This window comes from Coffea arabica, chromosome 10e (genome assembly GCF_036785885.1).
Source record: "Coffea arabica cultivar ET-39 chromosome 10e, Coffea Arabica ET-39 HiFi, whole genome shotgun sequence".
NCBI lineage: Eukaryota > Viridiplantae > Streptophyta > Magnoliopsida > Gentianales > Rubiaceae > Coffea > Coffea arabica.
The window spans coordinates 115,751-131,054 of NC_092328.1; the positions used below are offsets into that span (position 1 = coordinate 115,751).

The window sequence follows — 15,304 nt, forward strand, 5'->3', positions numbered from 1 at the left end:
CTCGGTGGCACCCTTCCGCTACTTTGGTTGCTTAGTAGTGTGAGTTTTTGTTTCGCAATTGGAAGGGCACCGTTCTTCTTTTGTGCTTGTTTGTTTGTTTCACAAAAGGACGGTATGTGACCATAGTGTGATGCACAACCAAATAAGGATGGTAGCAAACTAGCTTACCATACGAATTAGAGTTTTTTTTTTGGGTACAACATTTTACAAATGGTTTTATACTAGGGGGAGAGGAAGTGAAATGGAGATGGATCAACTAACCTCTTGAATACACTCGCAACCATAAAGTTTTGATAATCTATAAGATTAATTATTATTTCGACACCAAAAAACAAACCTCATGAAAATTTGGAGGGCATTAAACCAACCACGGTTGGCCGGGAAATGCAAGGGGCTTGCACAAATTAAGAGTCATGGGCAATTGCAAACTGCAGAAGAGGAGGAGGTGCATCCCAGAGCCAGTCACGGTCGTTGCACTTGAGTCAGGCAGGATGATGAGGGGAAAGCCAAGAAGTCAAGAACTATAAACCATTTGCATCTTTCTATACAACGCGAAATCATTCCATTTATTCGCGATCCTTCATTTACAAACAAACCAATAGAAAAAAAAAAAAAAAAAACAAATGGCGCTCTTTCTTTTTGTCAATTCAACGGGTATCCTCCTTGGACTACCTCCTTGCGGATTAGATATCGAAAAGCTGAGCTGCGTGGTACCCAATAGATATACTTGTCAGCTCTACCCTTCATGCATGTTCTGATAGCTTTCTGCTGAAGCTCCGGAAGACATGCACAGACCATTTCCAGCAGTCCACTCGTGCTTAGTGACATTTCCCTTGCAAAGTGACGCGCTAGTTTTGGCAGGTATACCTTCGTTTCTTTTTGGATGTATACACTCGCCTGTATGAACTCGTCTCTGGCAACTTTTAGGTCCTGAAATACATTCTTTGCCGTGTACGCTCGAACCTGCATCCCGGGGGAGCATTGCATTGCATTGCATGGTGCCATTGTCAAGTCAGATAATGCACTACTCCAAAAATCAAAACATATATCCACGCTCAAAAATGAAGGCATACCGGAGGGTCGGAGCATGACCCCGAACAAAGCGCAAAATGAACTAGAGGTTCTGCGTATTCAAGGGAATAAGTGTGCCTCACACTCCCGGTCATAAGCTTCTTCTTTGGACTCAGCAGTGTCTGTAGCCACTGCATTCATCTCGTGTTAGAAAAGCTACACAAAATACTGGATGATTGGCTAAGACCAAACAAAGTTACCACTTATCTCAGTCAAACTACCATAACACCCCGTGATCAGTCATACTACAGCTACATCACATGATTTATGGTCAAGACGAGGTAACCAGTCATGATTTGATGGTTTTTAATGTGGAATAAAAAATCCAATGCGACTTTTTTGTCTGTTTTGCCTTCCTGATTATGATTTTTGTCTTTTTTCCAAAGTGCAACAATTTAACTTCTAGTTCAATAACGAAAACCCCTTTTTTTAACCCAGACCACAGGTCTCCAAATACTATGGAATCTTTAGAAGGACTCTATATATTGGCAGCCTTGCTTCAAAATTAAGGACCATATTATAACGTTCTGAACTTCATTAAGATTACATTTGATAACTGGAAGAAATTTGTGCATATTTTTACCATCATTTCCCTTCACTTTCCTCAATCTTTAGTTTGTTAATGTTTCTGTTCATGTCAACTTGCTTAAGGATTTTTTTTCTTTTTTTTTTGGTAGATTTTACAGCGTTTGTACATTGATAAAACTTCATGATTTTGCATTATCTTTCTTCACCTATTAAGACCAGAAACTAGGAAGAGATTAATATCATGTAGAAGGATATAAATGTGTCCCATGTGCGAGCAAATAGATTAAGACGCTAAAATCCAAGGCATACCGGTGCTGAGTAGTGTGACCGGATTCCTAAAATTGAACTTTGTATAGTATGAGCATTTATGCAGTGTCCACCCACATTATAAGCTGCCTGAAAGAGAGATTTGTGTATTAAATTACCACAGCTTATGCACAGAAACTATAGACCAAGGGACCAGGGAAAGCTAGCACATTTGAGTATGCACCTTTAAGATCGAAGAGCTTCTCGCAAAATTATGAGTTCCATATGCTAAATAACCCTGCATAAAAAGCCAAACACCTCAATAGAATGTGAAAGTGAAGTATAATGGGAAGGGATGCTGAACGAGAGGGTGGCATAGCATAGTAATAATCATATAGTTTGAAAGTGTTACACTAGAATATTTGAAGAAGTAGTTGATATGCAATGTTAGCATGCGTGCCACTGTGGTGAATATTTACATATTGTAGACCGTAAAAAGGCACTAATGGTCCTGTAACCAAGCCAAGGTAAGATCATAACATCCAACAATAGGTCAGAGAGGGAGATCAAATCATCATCACTATGGTCACGTCCTCTGTGTGCGCAAGGATCTGTAGTTGACAGGGGCAGCCAAAACTTTCGTAAAGCATAATTTAGAACTAGCCTTGGTAAGAGGGATAACCTTATTCACCTAAGGCAAAGAAGTGTAGGCCAGCTAATAGTAAGTAAGGCACAATACGTGCAAAGATCACATGAGCCCCTTGGGACTATCCATGAACAAATAGAGTTCCACTACATTCTCTTAATCTTATGGAAGTGCTCCTGAAAGCTTATGACTACACACTTAACTGATTAGATTATCAGTCTAATATAACAAAAGCTAATGATTTACAATCAGAAATAGAGACCCTTCATTAAATGGTTAAGTAATGGGCTTAATTTTCTCCACCAGACATCAATGATCAAGGGATAGATTCTTTTCCAGTTTGCAGGTGATGGTGGGAAATGTGAAAAATGATTCTCTTCAACATACAAGTATCACAAAGAAACAAAATTAAAAAGCAAGCTCTAGAAGCATACATGCATGACCAAGGCATTGTGAATATTTATCCAAAATGAAAGCTTCTCCTCACGTTTCATGTTCCTCGGGTCAATAGTTTCAAGACTCTTAACTAGTGACCTGCAAAATTAGAACTTCGACAAGAAATGTTAGACCCTAAGGAAACAACTCCCCAGAAAATCTTAATCAAGGATTTCCCTTGTATCAAATGACGGGTTATTTGTTTGTTGAGCAATGATTCCCAATTTTAGTTGAACCTATAGTATTCAGTTTAGGATAATTGAGTTGTGGGTAGGTAACATAAACTGAACTTTCTAGCAAAGTTTGTTACTCTATCAACTAGAGTAAGACTTCTAAGCAAAGCATATTCATGTGCAGACAACCTGAATTTTTCCAGCACTCTTGCAACATACTGGAAAGTCTGATCATCAAGACATATCTTTAACACTTCTATTGTTGCGGCATATGGACCAGCCTCATCTGTTAGGCCTTCAATGCACCCTTTAGGTTCTTCATCAAATTGAGGACTCCAACCACCAGAAATATTTCTGGGAGAAAATGTGCTAGAAGAGGACAACGATGAACTAGAAGATACTGAAAGACCTTTTTGAGGAAGAGCTGGATCAGAAAATTTGCAGTAAATACAACATATGCATCTGACGATCTCTTCGGACAATCTATTGGGATAATCAAGGGCATCATCCATGAGAGAAGTGCCAAGATGATCTGCAAGGCTACAGTGCACAGAATCCACCTGTGGTTTCTCCTACAAAATATTATTTATGTCACTCAATGAATGCTTTCTGGAATAACATAAAACATTGCAGATTTTCATGACCAGCAATAACTCAAGAAGATGACAACTAAATATGTGAGTGAAACCTTTAAGAGTGGCAATGTATCAACCTTTCTAGATGATGCCCTTGGAGCTGCTTTTATATGGTAACTTGAACAGGTCAATGTATTTGAAGGGAGGATTTGATGGCGATGGTTAGAATCACTTTGTGAGAGAGCCCAATCCAGTTTGTAACATGGATGATTATCGGTAGCTTGCAGGTGTGGTCCCATCTTATCGTTACTACAAGTTCCCCGATCTCTTATCAGAACTGGAAGATGCTGTTGGAAAGCTTTCCGGTAAAGAGAAAGAAGATAACGCTCCAATTGAAGTATTTCAACCTCAAGTCTGGTTATCTCTTTCATGAGTTCCATAGAAGACTGAAATCCACAACTAAAAATATAAGTCAGGTAGCCTCTTTTCAAACGACACATCAAGTGAAGACAGAGTATCAGGAGAAGGAGACTATGACTAATGGGATTGGAACCCATGATATGCATCATCATGCTGGAGAATCAGGGAAAGGTGTCAAGACTTATAATTTATCCACAAATAGAAAACTTACAAAATTTGTCGTAAAATTCAACTATCTGCATCAGATGTGAGCACTTCATTACATGTGTCATGAGCTACAAGGAGAAACCTTTATAATCATGAAATACAGGTGCTCGTGCATCAAGAGTTATATCAGTTCAAACTTATCCTAATGTTTCTGTAGGTTCTTATAACTGAAACAATCACAAGTCAGCGGAACAGATGAAATTCTGTGCTGACATTATCCCAAGCAGAAGATAATTGAATAATGAATGGTAGACGCAGCTGTAGAACGTCGGTTATTCGTCCTAATGAGACTTTGTACAGAAAAATAAAAGAGGCATAGTCATTACAGCTGTTATAGCTCTCGGATAATATCAATATCCGATTCAAGAAAAGAGCAAGAAGTAAAGGTTCTCATGGAACCCCAACAGTTGAAATGTTTATCCTTCAGAGATAAGAAATTCACCAATTCCAATTTGGTAACACCAAGTCTGTGATCAGGAGGACGCAAACACGCCACCATAATATGCATGATTTTATGGGACCTTGGTCAAATTTTGTAATATTAAACTCGAGTTCTTGGTTGCAGCAGATGATGTCAAGATTTTGGCTTTACAACAGGAAGAGCTACGCCCCAGCGTCAAAAAAAACACATGGAGAGCTATTCAGGAAGACTCTTGTCTAGAGCGCATTCAGGAAGCAAACTGAGACTGAAGAATAGTAAGTGTGATAGAAAGCCAAGTGGGGGTATCATGGCATGTCGATCATATCACGAATGATATCATGGTGGCTCTGAAATTGGGTAAGCCGAGTGGTTGCGTTGCGTAGAAAGTCCAATCGAATTTTTGCGTTTACTGTCTTCAGACAAATGTCAAGACTGAGTATGTGGTGGATATCTTCAAGTTTGCTATGTTCGATGCGTTTAGTCGGTTGTATTTGTGTAAAATAGGAAGTCTTTCCGTCCGTTATTGTAGAACGCATAGCATGTTCACTTCACGGAGAACAAACAATTTAATCGTATATGTACACTATATACTAGCATGCGCAGTAATTTGCAACAGAAATAAACGTAAAAAGACAAATTGTGAATGCAGCACTATTAAAATGAACATTAAAACAATGGGGAAACAAAAATTTTTTTTTTTTTTTTTTGGGTTGTGCTTGTCGGAGAAGAGGGGGCGGAAGACAGAATACTTACAGGGGATGGGGAAATGAGGTGGGATTGGGAAGTTGGTTGAGGAGGCGTAGCATCGAGCAGTGAAAGATCCTCCTTTTGCAACAGAGTGGTCAGAAGGTGAGGCGGAGGAAGACTGCAGAGAGCCAGAAGAAGGAAGAAAAATAAAAGTTGGAGAGATTAGAGAGTGTGAGAGAGAGAGAGAGGTAGAAAAGAAAAAGGATCTGATGATCTCTCACCAATAGAACTGCAAAGTAGTGGAGTCCCGCGTTCCTATCGGAGAAGAATGAGTAGTGATCGAAGGAGAAGAGAAATCCAGTAATGGCGCTCTCATCATTGTGATTCCGGTTCCGGTGGTAGCAGGCAATTAATCGAAGCTACGGAAGAAGAAGAGTATTTGGATTAGTAGTATTTAGGAGTATTACATTGCTTAGTACTGGAGTGGAGGAGCATAGGAGTGTGGTTTGGAAGACGAAGAATGAATGGAAGGAAGGCACCGACAGACGGTTAAACGAAGACAGCAGAAATATTTTTGTTTTGATAATAATAATAATAATAATGGGATGTGTATATATAGAATAGGAGCAGGTATACAACTACTCCTCAGCCAAAGCAGTAAGTACAACATTACTAGTTACTACTGCTACTAATAAAGCAGCAATCAGTAATCAATGGAGGCTGAGAGAGCTCTCAACTCATTAATAAAACTGCGGTGGTGCCCCGCCCGGTGGTGCCGGTGGGATGAATCTAATAAATATTTAATCGCGTAACTTGTAGTGGAGCTCCTCATCTCCCTCGAGGCCCGCACTACTCCAAACCCTCAACATCATGCTTTACTCCTCCTCCTCCTCCTCCTCCTCCTGGGCTAACACACAACTAAACACTACTTACAGATCACTCGCGGCCTAATTTGATACTGCGAGTACCATAATTATCCTATTATGATGTAATTATGTGCCCCTCCCCAAAAACTCCTACAGTGCTGCTACATGATGATGATGATGTTGTTGTTTTGGATATTAATAATTAATAGTAGTCTCGATGAAGTTGGTAACCAAACACCGGCATCACATATAAGACCGCTTTAATTGGTGAACGAATCTTTTCTTTTTTTTTTTTTTTTGCTGACGTAGCGGATATTCGAAATTCAACGGATTATATTTTCGGGCCCGATTATTCCCGCTTCGCTTGTGCTCCCACCTTTCAGAAGACACAAGACGATAACAGGGATCGAACCGCGATCACACGGTAACAGACCCCGAGAGCCGAGCCAACCCCGAGGGGTAATTGGTGAACGAATCAGGAACGCGAGATTTGATTACCGCTACCACCAAATAACAAATGACAATTAATACTAATAACAACACTCGTTCATTTAATTACCACCAAATTCAGATTGGGTCACCGCCATTTAATGACAACACCCGCCCCATTTGTTATTGCACAATTTAGTGACGCAGCAGAGTGGGTCAACGCCATCTCTAACCATCGCAAGTGACCGTGATCATCATCAGTACACCTAGTCCACCAGTTACGTTAACTGATCAAGTCATTTAATTACAACCAAATTCAGAGCAATAGCATTGCGTGTAGGAGTTATTATGGCGCATGCAATGCATTGGTGGGAGATCCAATAACCAACTACTACTACTACAACTATTGTAGTCTACCTCTTAAACTAATCTGCTGCAGTTCCATTAGGTAGAGTGTTACGTACCGGTGCAATTTTTTTATAATTCTCTGTATTTGCTTTTTCACTCTTGACAACATGCATCTTCTTCTTCTTATCCAATAAGGGTGTGTGTATGTATGTGTAAGAGGATGTATGTGTGAGAGAGTAGACTAGTTATATAGTGTATCTGTGAAAGAACTAAGTGTATGGGTGTGTACGTGTGGTGTATATAAAAGCGTGCGCGTGCGCGTGCATGTGGCAGAGAGCATGTATGTGTGTTTGCGAGATCAACTAGTTCAACAATTCGGCCAATTGAGTGATACAACTTTCACTTAAAATTTTGTATACAAATTAAGCGAAACTTAATGTATTAAAATGTAAGCAAATGACACTTTTAGGAATAACCCTTTAAAAAATCCACAAGTTAATAAAAATTATCCTAAAAATGCCCCATCACCACTCCCACCCTTCCACCACCGCCATCCCATCTCCCGTCCCTTTTCTATGAATCAGTGACTTAATTCGACTGCTCATCCGATTTTCAAACTTTTCTTTCTTATTTTCTCCAAACATAATTTGAGTTATTTAAATTGTAACACTTTTATTTATTAATAAAAGTATGAAAACACCACCCGTTTAGTGTAAATACTAAACTCATTCACTTTCCTGAATAATCTCTAAATCAAGATGTTTCATCCCTATCATCTTATCAATTTAGCATCAGTGATTCCAACTTGCGTCAATTTGTTTTAATTTAGTTTTTTAAGTAGTTTTAGAAAATGGACATATTTTAGTCACGAATTTACATTTTTATATATAATTATTAGGTGTGTATTTGATTACGAATCTAATATTTTTGGAACATTTTTTGTGATTGGTCGACTATAACCAGTAACTTAATTTCAATATTTTCTGAAACTTATAAAAATATAAAATAATTATGACATCATGCTGATGTCAACAAATCTTTTAGAATTGTCCGATTGATCCGACCAGTTGATCCTGGTCCCATAGTTTAGTCGAATCGCTATCCGGTCTGAATTTAACAACATTATTGTCCGTTCCTCCCCTATCTTCTCCTCCCCTCCTCTCCTTAGGTTTGGTCACAATTATACCCAGGGAAAGAAATAGGGGAGAAAATGTGGAAACGAGGGGAAATAAAGAAGAAGGACGTGGCAAATTTGGTGATAAGGAGATAGAGAAAAATAGAGGAAACAGCCAAGTTGTGGGAGGAAGAAAGAGAGAACGGGAAAGAAGAGGAGGAAGAGAAGCAGTGACAGGGTAAATAGTGAAAAAAGAAGGGGATGATCGAGTCTGGCAAGGAGATAAGCGGCAACACATCGATGGGCACTAGCAACGTATGTTAGGCAAAGTGATATTTTTTCAATACATTAATAAGATGACTATGGTAACTTATAGTCACAGAAGAAACACACGATCCAAATGGATCCCATGTTATCAAACAAAGTTTAATAGAAAAAGCACTTAATATATTGCCTAATTAACAAATGATATTTGCATTCTAATAAAAAGACTCTGGCACTCCATTCATTATTTTATGTTCCTTGAATTTCAAAAAAGTTATCTATCATCCATTCCTCCTGGCATTTCTTTTAGCCTTGTTTGTATCCTAATTTCACTGTCATTGTTCTTTCAAATTAAAATGATCTTTCTTCGTCAACTCAACATATATAGTTTTTTTTTTATTTCAAATTATATGTCTTCTCATTATGATTAATTACATAAGAATTCTTTTTATTTTGCATTTAGATAGGTCCTATAACGAAAATATACTAATTTGTTCATTCTTTTCTAAAATAAGAGAAATTAAATATATTTGGATAAAGAGTAGAACCAGTTCAAAATACATTAAACAATGAGCTGATTTTTATCAGGTTGAAAATCCTAAACATAAGAATTGCCCCTTTCATGATCACACACATCAAATCATTACAATATATTTTTCTACGAAAACTCTAAAATTAGCAGTCCAAATGAGATTGATAATATTTCAAAATAATGAAGGCAAATACATTATATTATTATTATTCAAACCGATGAATCTAGTAGTTGTCGATAATGTATTTATTTTCATGCCCCCTCTTCTTGACGTACAACCCTTCTTCGCCATTCCCTGCATATCTTGCGCCCTTTTTTTTTTTTGGAACTGGCGTATCTTGCTTATTATTCTCCAAAGCGCAACCTGGTTCTTCTTGTACAAGACCTTCAATTCACAACACCCCTAATGGGCTCCTTCAGCAAGCGCAACGTGCATCCGAATTGATGTGGCCAATCGATGCACATTGCATCAATCTAGTCAGAGTAATGTATCGCTTTGCCGTAAGATCTGCCACATGTTACACTCAAGAAAATTCACGTTGTTTGCATTATTGATTGCTGTAGTGGGGCAAATCTGCACGTGACACGTGTCAGCTCGCACAGCGTTGTACGCGCCGGGTCGGCGGTGGAGACTTCACAGCTCACGGGTACCAGCTCGGTAGGCGGATGCCAGCTCGGCCTCATCCTAAGATGGGCCTATGGGCCGCCGCCTCCGAACTTGTAGGAGCCGCCTCACGAAACCCTAAGAAGACTCCGAACCCTAAGGGGACACTGACTCCAACAAGGAAACTACCACCCCTTCTGCTCTATATATAGCTAGCGTAAAGACAACACAAGGTACGCAAACACAAGTATTCTAGACAATTGCTCCGTGTACAAGCACACTGACTTGATCGTCGGAGATATTCCGGGGACTCTAGTCCCGCACTTGGTCTTTCTTTGTAGGTACGCCAGCTCGGCTTCCTCCCTCAGGTCGATCGCGCCTGCTCAGCTCGGCTCGCTACAGCCCAACTCGGATCTAGTTTTTGGCAGTCGCATCAATTGGCGCCGTCTGTGGGAACACGTAACTTCTCTTGCGAATCATGCCAAGGACGAGGTCTCAGAGGAATGCCAATGGCTCCAAGGGGAACGGAGGAAGCGGCCCCCAACAGTCTGCCCGGAGTCCGACCCCCGGAGGTGAGGGGACGGGACTCTCGCGGATCCCGCCGGAGCAACTGGTTCAGGCAGTAGCAGGAAACCTGCCCACTTTCGAGGCCATTGTGAATTACCTCAGGGGGCAGACAGGAGGGCATCTGGGCCAGGAGCCGAAGAACTCGGAGGGTCCAACCGAGTCCAGGGCCGGGAGCCTCAACCCCCAGCTCAAACGCGTGCGCCGGGAGCCCTCAAGTGAGCACATCGACATGGGGGAGCCCACTCACAAGCACTCCCGAACTGAGCACCCGGAGCCTGTCCGGAGGTATTCTAGGGATGAACCCTCACCTCGGAAAGAGCAGCTCCAGGTGCAGGACGAGCTGGACCTGCTCTTGGATGCCGAGGCAGACAGGTACATCGCGTCCTCTTTCGTGCCTGATATAGAGAACTATCCATTGCCCGCGAAGTTCAAGATACCCAGCATGAAGCCTTACGATGCGACCACGGATCCGGAGGATCATTTGTTTGCATTTCTGACCCAAATGCGTCTGCAAACTGCCGCAGATGCGGTCAGGTGCAAGACTTTTCCCATGTTTCTGGAGGGGAAGGCACGTCAGTGGTTCCAGGGGCTTCCCCCCAGGTCCATTAGGTCCTTTGCTCAGCTTGCTCGGCTGTTTGCAGCCCAGTTTGTCTCATCACGAGCCTTCTCCAAGAGCACGGCGCACCTGATGACCATTCAGCAAAGGCCTGAGGAATCCCTACGCGAATACATGGTGCGTTTCAATAACGAGTCCCTTCAGGTCAGGGATCGCGATGACAAGGTGGTTATGGCAGCCTTCATTAATGGGCTGCGCAAGCAGAAGCTCTACACCGAGCTCGTGGAGAGACCTCCCAAGTCGGTACGGGAAATGCTGGACCCAGCTCATGAGAAGGCCAATGCGGAGGAGGCTAATCGCCTTAAGAGCGCGCAAGAAAGGCTGAGGGATGACAAACGTAGGAGGGGAGCCGACCAGGTGGAGGCTCGTCCCAACCAGGGAAGGAAGAGCACTTACGATCGCCTCCCCAGGAGCCGTCCAAGTGGAGGAGATAAGCCCTGGACTAACCTCACCGCACCTCGAGCTCGGGTGCTGGCGGTCATGGAACAGGAGGGGCTCTCCCGACCTTCTCGACCTTTGGGAGGGGACAAAAGCAGACGGGACCAAGGGTTGTTCTGCGCCTATCATCGAGATGTGGGGCATGACACGGAGGACTGCCGTCACCTCAAGAAGGACATCGAGAAACTAATCAAACGAGATCACCTCGGGCAGTTCATACGAGAGGACCGAGCTGACCAACAACGGGGGAGGCTCAGGTCAGAACGACCAAGCTACCTCCGGGATCGACCTCAGGGGCCTCATGGTCGAGCTCCTGAACAGGAAACACAGAATCTGGCCGGGGTGATTAATACCATCGCAGGAGGACCGGCTGGCGGGGATAGCCATACAGCTCGGCGGCACAATCGACCTCCCCCCGCGGGGGAGAGCTCGGCTAAGCGTCTGAAGATGTATGAGGAAATTATCTACGGACCAGAGGACGCAGTCCCCCTGGCCTCCAACAATCATGAAGCTATTGTGATTGAGGTCATCACCTGCAATTACAAGGTGAAAAAGGTATACATAGACAATGGGAGTGCTATAGACGTGCTGTATTACAAGACTTTTAAAGAGCTGCAGCTGGAGGATAGGCAGCTGGTCCCGGTTCGGACTCCATTAATCGGGTTTGCAGGCCCTCCCGTGAGGCCAGAGGGAATGATCACCCTCATGGTTACGATCGGAGTATCCCCGAAGTGTCGAACTGTTCCGGTAAACTTCGCGGTGGTTAAGGAGCCGTCGTCATGCAATATGATTTTGGGACGGCCCACACTGAATGCCCTCCGAGCTGTTTGCTCTACGTTGCACCTCAGCATGAAGTTTCCTACCCCCGAGGGGGTGGCTGAGGTGCTCGGGGATCCAGAAGTGGCCAGGGCATGTTACATTGCTACCCTCAAGGGCAAAGAGAAGTTAGTAGCTCAAACAGCTTGCTTAGAGCCCTGGGAGCCCATGGAGAAGGGAGAAAGATTGGAAACGGACGAGGGATTAACCGAGCTGTCCGTCCAGCCCGGTCGACCTGAGCGCACCGTGAAGGTCGGCATGGGCCTAGCCGAGCTGGTCAAGAGTTCTTTGGAAACTCTCTTGGAGGAATATGCTGAGATTTTCGCTTGGAGTGCTGATGACATGCCAGGAATCCCCACCGAGCTGGCGGTTCATAGGCTACAGGTGGATCCCAGCGTCCGAAGAAAAGGAACTTTGCTCCTGAACGAAAGGAGGTCGTCAAAAGCGAGGTGGGTAAGCTGCTGGAGGCCAAGATCGTTAAGGAGGTCTACTACCCGACCTGGTTGGCTAATCCGGTGCTGGTCAAAAAGGAGGAGAAAGCCTGGAGGATGTGTGTGGATTTCACAGATTTGAATAAGGCTTGCCCTAAAGATTGTTACCCACTTCCCCGGATTGATCAGCTCGTGGACTCAACAGCAGGTTATGAGATTTTCTGTTTCTTGGATGCTTTCAAGGGGTACCATCAGATAGCCTTGGACGAGGAGAACCAGGAGAAAACCTCGTTTATCACCGAGGAGGGCACATATTGTTACGTCACCATGCCGTTTGGTTTAAAAAACGCAGGCGCAACCTATCAAAGGTTGGTAAACAAGTTGTTCAGGAATCAGATCGGCCGAAATCTGGAGGTTTATGTGGACGATATGTTGGTGAAAAGCCGAACTCAGGAGCAGTTCATCTCCGACCTGAGGGAGATTTTTGAGATCCTTCGACACTCACGAATGCGGCTAAACCCAAAGAAGTGCACTTTTGGGGTCAGGTCGGGAAAATTTCTGGGGTACATGATTTCCAAAGAGGGGGTGAGAGCTAACCCAGACAAGATTAAGTCCATCATGGATATGGCTCCACCCCGGAATAGTAAAGAGGTACAACGTCTGACAGGGAGGATGGCTGCCTTGAACAGGTTCTTGTCTAAATCGGCAGTTCGGGGGGCGCCTTTCTTCAAGGTCCTGAAAGGAGGTCGGCAGTTCGAGTGGAACCCGGAGTGCCAGAAGGCGTTCGACGAGCTCAAGGAACATCTCGTTCGATTGCCAGCTCTGACTTCTCCCGAGGTGGGGGAGACCCTGTTCATTTACTTAGCTGCGGGAGAGGGGGCTGTAAGCGCAGTGCTGGTGCGAGAGGAGGACAAGTTACAGAAACCAGTGTATTATGTCAGTCGTGCCCTGCAGGGGGCCGAATCCAGGTACTCGGCGATAGAGCGATATGTTTTGGCGCTAGTCCACGCAGCTCGGAAGCTGAGGACCTATTTCCAAGCTCATCCCGTGGTAGTCATAACAGACCAGCCCCTGAAGCAGATCCTGTCCAAACCCGAGTCCTCAGGTCGGATGGTAAAATGGGCGGTAGAATTATCTGAGTATGACCTGGGGTATCGGCCCAGAACGGCCATCAAAGCTCAAGCACTAGCAGATTTCATAGCAGATGGCATCTCTTTTGGGTCGACTGGAGGAGAGACAGACCAGGCCAGACCGGATAGGAAAGTTGAGGACGCGCGCGCCCCCAGAGCCACACAGACCCCGGAGACTGCCAAGGCCGTACAGATCAGAGAGGCAGCCGAGGTCCCTCGGACCGAAGACGCTGCTGAGGTCGCCCAGGCCAGTCAGGTGGAGGAGGGCGGATCGACCAGAGAAGCTGGGGAGACCGGACTGGCCCAAGAGGCTGCAGAGGCCAAGCAGGCCATAGACGCAGCGGAGGTCCAACAGGTCGGAGACGCAGCTGAGGTCGCATATCCCGAAGAGACTGCCAAGGCCGAATTGGCCAGGACAGCAGCCCCAGACGGGAAGGCTAGGGAAACAGCGGATCGAACAGAGCCCACATGGACGCTGTATGTGGACGGTGCGTCAAGCAAAGAAGGATGCGGAGCAGGGCTTCTCCTAATCAGCCCTACGGGAGAGGAGCTGCCTTACGCGTTAAGGTTTGATTTCAGAGCATCTAATAATGAATCTGAGTACGAAGCTCTAATTGCAGGAATGGGGATGGCTCGGAAGTTAGGGGCCAGTTCGTTGAAAGTCTATAGCGACTCGCAGCTGATAGTTAACCAGGTATGGGGAAGCTACGAGGTCAAAGAGGGGACGCTGAGAAAATACGTGGCCAAGACACATGAGCTGAAGGGCCTGTTCGAGCAGTTCATGCTAGAGCAGATCCCGCGGAGTCTGAACAAGAGAGCTGATGCCCTGTCCAAACTGGCCTCCACCTCGGTTGGCACCCTACGTCGGGAGATAGTTGTGGAGATCGTCAGGAGTCGCGCATATGACCAGGTCAGTACTGCGGTCATCCAGGTGGTGAGCTCCTGGATGGACCCCATTGTTCGATACTTGGCGCAGGGGGAACTCCCCCCGAGCAGGATAGAGGCCCGCAAAATCCTCCTTAAGTCGCAGAGGTACACGCTTGTGCAGGGAGTCCTGTATAGGAAATCCTACTTGCAGCCCTGGCTGAGGTGTATGACACCTGAGGAGGGGAGCTATGTCTTGCGCGAATTGCATGAGGGCATCTGTGGCAATCACGTTGGTTCCAGGGTATTGGCCAAGAAGGGAATGCTGGCCGGGTACTATTGGCCCACCATCTTCAGGGACTCGACCGAGCTGGTAGCTCGGTGTAAGTCTTGCCAGCTACATGCTCCAGTTCATCACGCCCCAACTCGGGAAATGATCCCTCTTCATAGCCCGTGGCCGTTCTTCCAGTGGGGAATCGACTTGCTAGGACCTTTTCCCCGAGCTCCCGGTGGCTATGAGTACTTGGTAGTGGCGATTGATTACTTCACCAAGTGGATAGAAGCGGCTATAAGAATGGCAAAGTATAAGGGCCAGGTTGCACGCTACTACAATGCCAGGGTAAGGCATCTTTCTTTTAAACCAGGGGACCTGGTGGTACGCAGAAATTCAGTCAGCCGAGCTGTGGGCACAGGCAAGTTAGACCCGAACTGGGAAGGCCCGTACGTAGTAAAGGAAATTGGCCGCGCAGGATATTGTAAGCTAGCTCGTCTGGGGGGAGGTGAAGTCCCACGCACTTGGCACAACTCAAATTTAAGACTTTTTCTTTAGTATCCTGACCGAGCTGCAAATGGTCGACTGGACAGGTCTGCTTTTAT

The 15,304-nt window shown here is 44.8% G+C and overlaps 2 protein-coding genes across 6 annotated transcripts; one reads left to right on the forward strand and one right to left on the reverse strand.

The window, feature by feature from the left end:
* Positions 1-495: 495 nt before the first annotated feature.
* On the reverse strand, positions 496-6,399 carry LOC140004252 (uncharacterized). 5 transcript variants are annotated; one of them, XM_072067739.1, is made up of 10 exons: positions 6,147-6,399; positions 5,691-5,828; positions 5,476-5,587; positions 3,812-4,120; positions 3,289-3,671; positions 2,926-3,025; positions 2,090-2,143; positions 1,909-1,995; positions 1,074-1,202; positions 496-963 (listed from the first exon to the last, which is right to left on the reverse strand). In XM_072067739.1, the coding sequence occupies exons 2-10, from the start codon at positions 5,786-5,788 to the stop codon at positions 643-645; spliced, it is 1,593 nt and encodes a 530-aa protein (XP_071923840.1). In that variant the 5' UTR covers positions 5,789-5,828; positions 6,147-6,399; the 3' UTR covers positions 496-642. The 5 variants fall into 5 exon arrangements, with proteins under 5 accessions (XP_071923840.1, XP_071923841.1, XP_071923843.1 ...); XM_072067740.1 differs by lacking the exon at positions 6,147-6,399 and having other exon boundaries at positions 1,074-1,193; positions 5,691-6,108; XM_072067742.1 differs by lacking the exon at positions 6,147-6,399 and having other exon boundaries at positions 3,812-4,133; positions 5,691-6,106.
* Positions 6,400-10,044: 3,645 nt separating this feature from the next.
* LOC140015428 (uncharacterized) lies at positions 10,045-15,257 on the forward strand. Its single transcript, XM_072068003.1, has 2 exons — positions 10,045-12,456; positions 12,624-15,257. Exons 1-2 carry the CDS (start codon positions 10,045-10,047, stop codon positions 15,255-15,257), a joined length of 5,046 nt encoding a protein of 1,681 aa, XP_071924104.1.
* Positions 15,258-15,304: the final 47 nt, after the last annotated feature.

Bases quoted from the DNA above. Each gene is read 5' to 3' on its own strand.
- LOC140004252 (XM_072067739.1), bottom strand. From the start codon at position 5,788: ATGATGAGAGCGCCATTACTGGATTTCTCTTCTCCTTCGATCACTACT. The intron at 4,121-5,475 runs GTAAGTATTCTG...TGTGGATTTCAG, and splicing joins ACCTCATTTCCCCATCCCCT to TCTTCTATGGAACTCATGAA. The intron at 1,996-2,089 runs GTGCATACTCAA...TCTCTCTTTCAG, and splicing joins GAAGCTCTTCGATCTTAAAG to GCAGCTTATAATGTGGGTGG.
- LOC140015428 (XM_072068003.1), top strand. From the start codon at position 10,045: ATGCCAAGGACGAGGTCTCAGAGGAATGCCAATGGCTCCAAGGGGAAC. The intron at 12,457-12,623 runs GTAAGCTGCTGG...CGGATTGATCAG, and splicing joins GGTCGTCAAAAGCGAGGTGG to CTCGTGGACTCAACAGCAGG.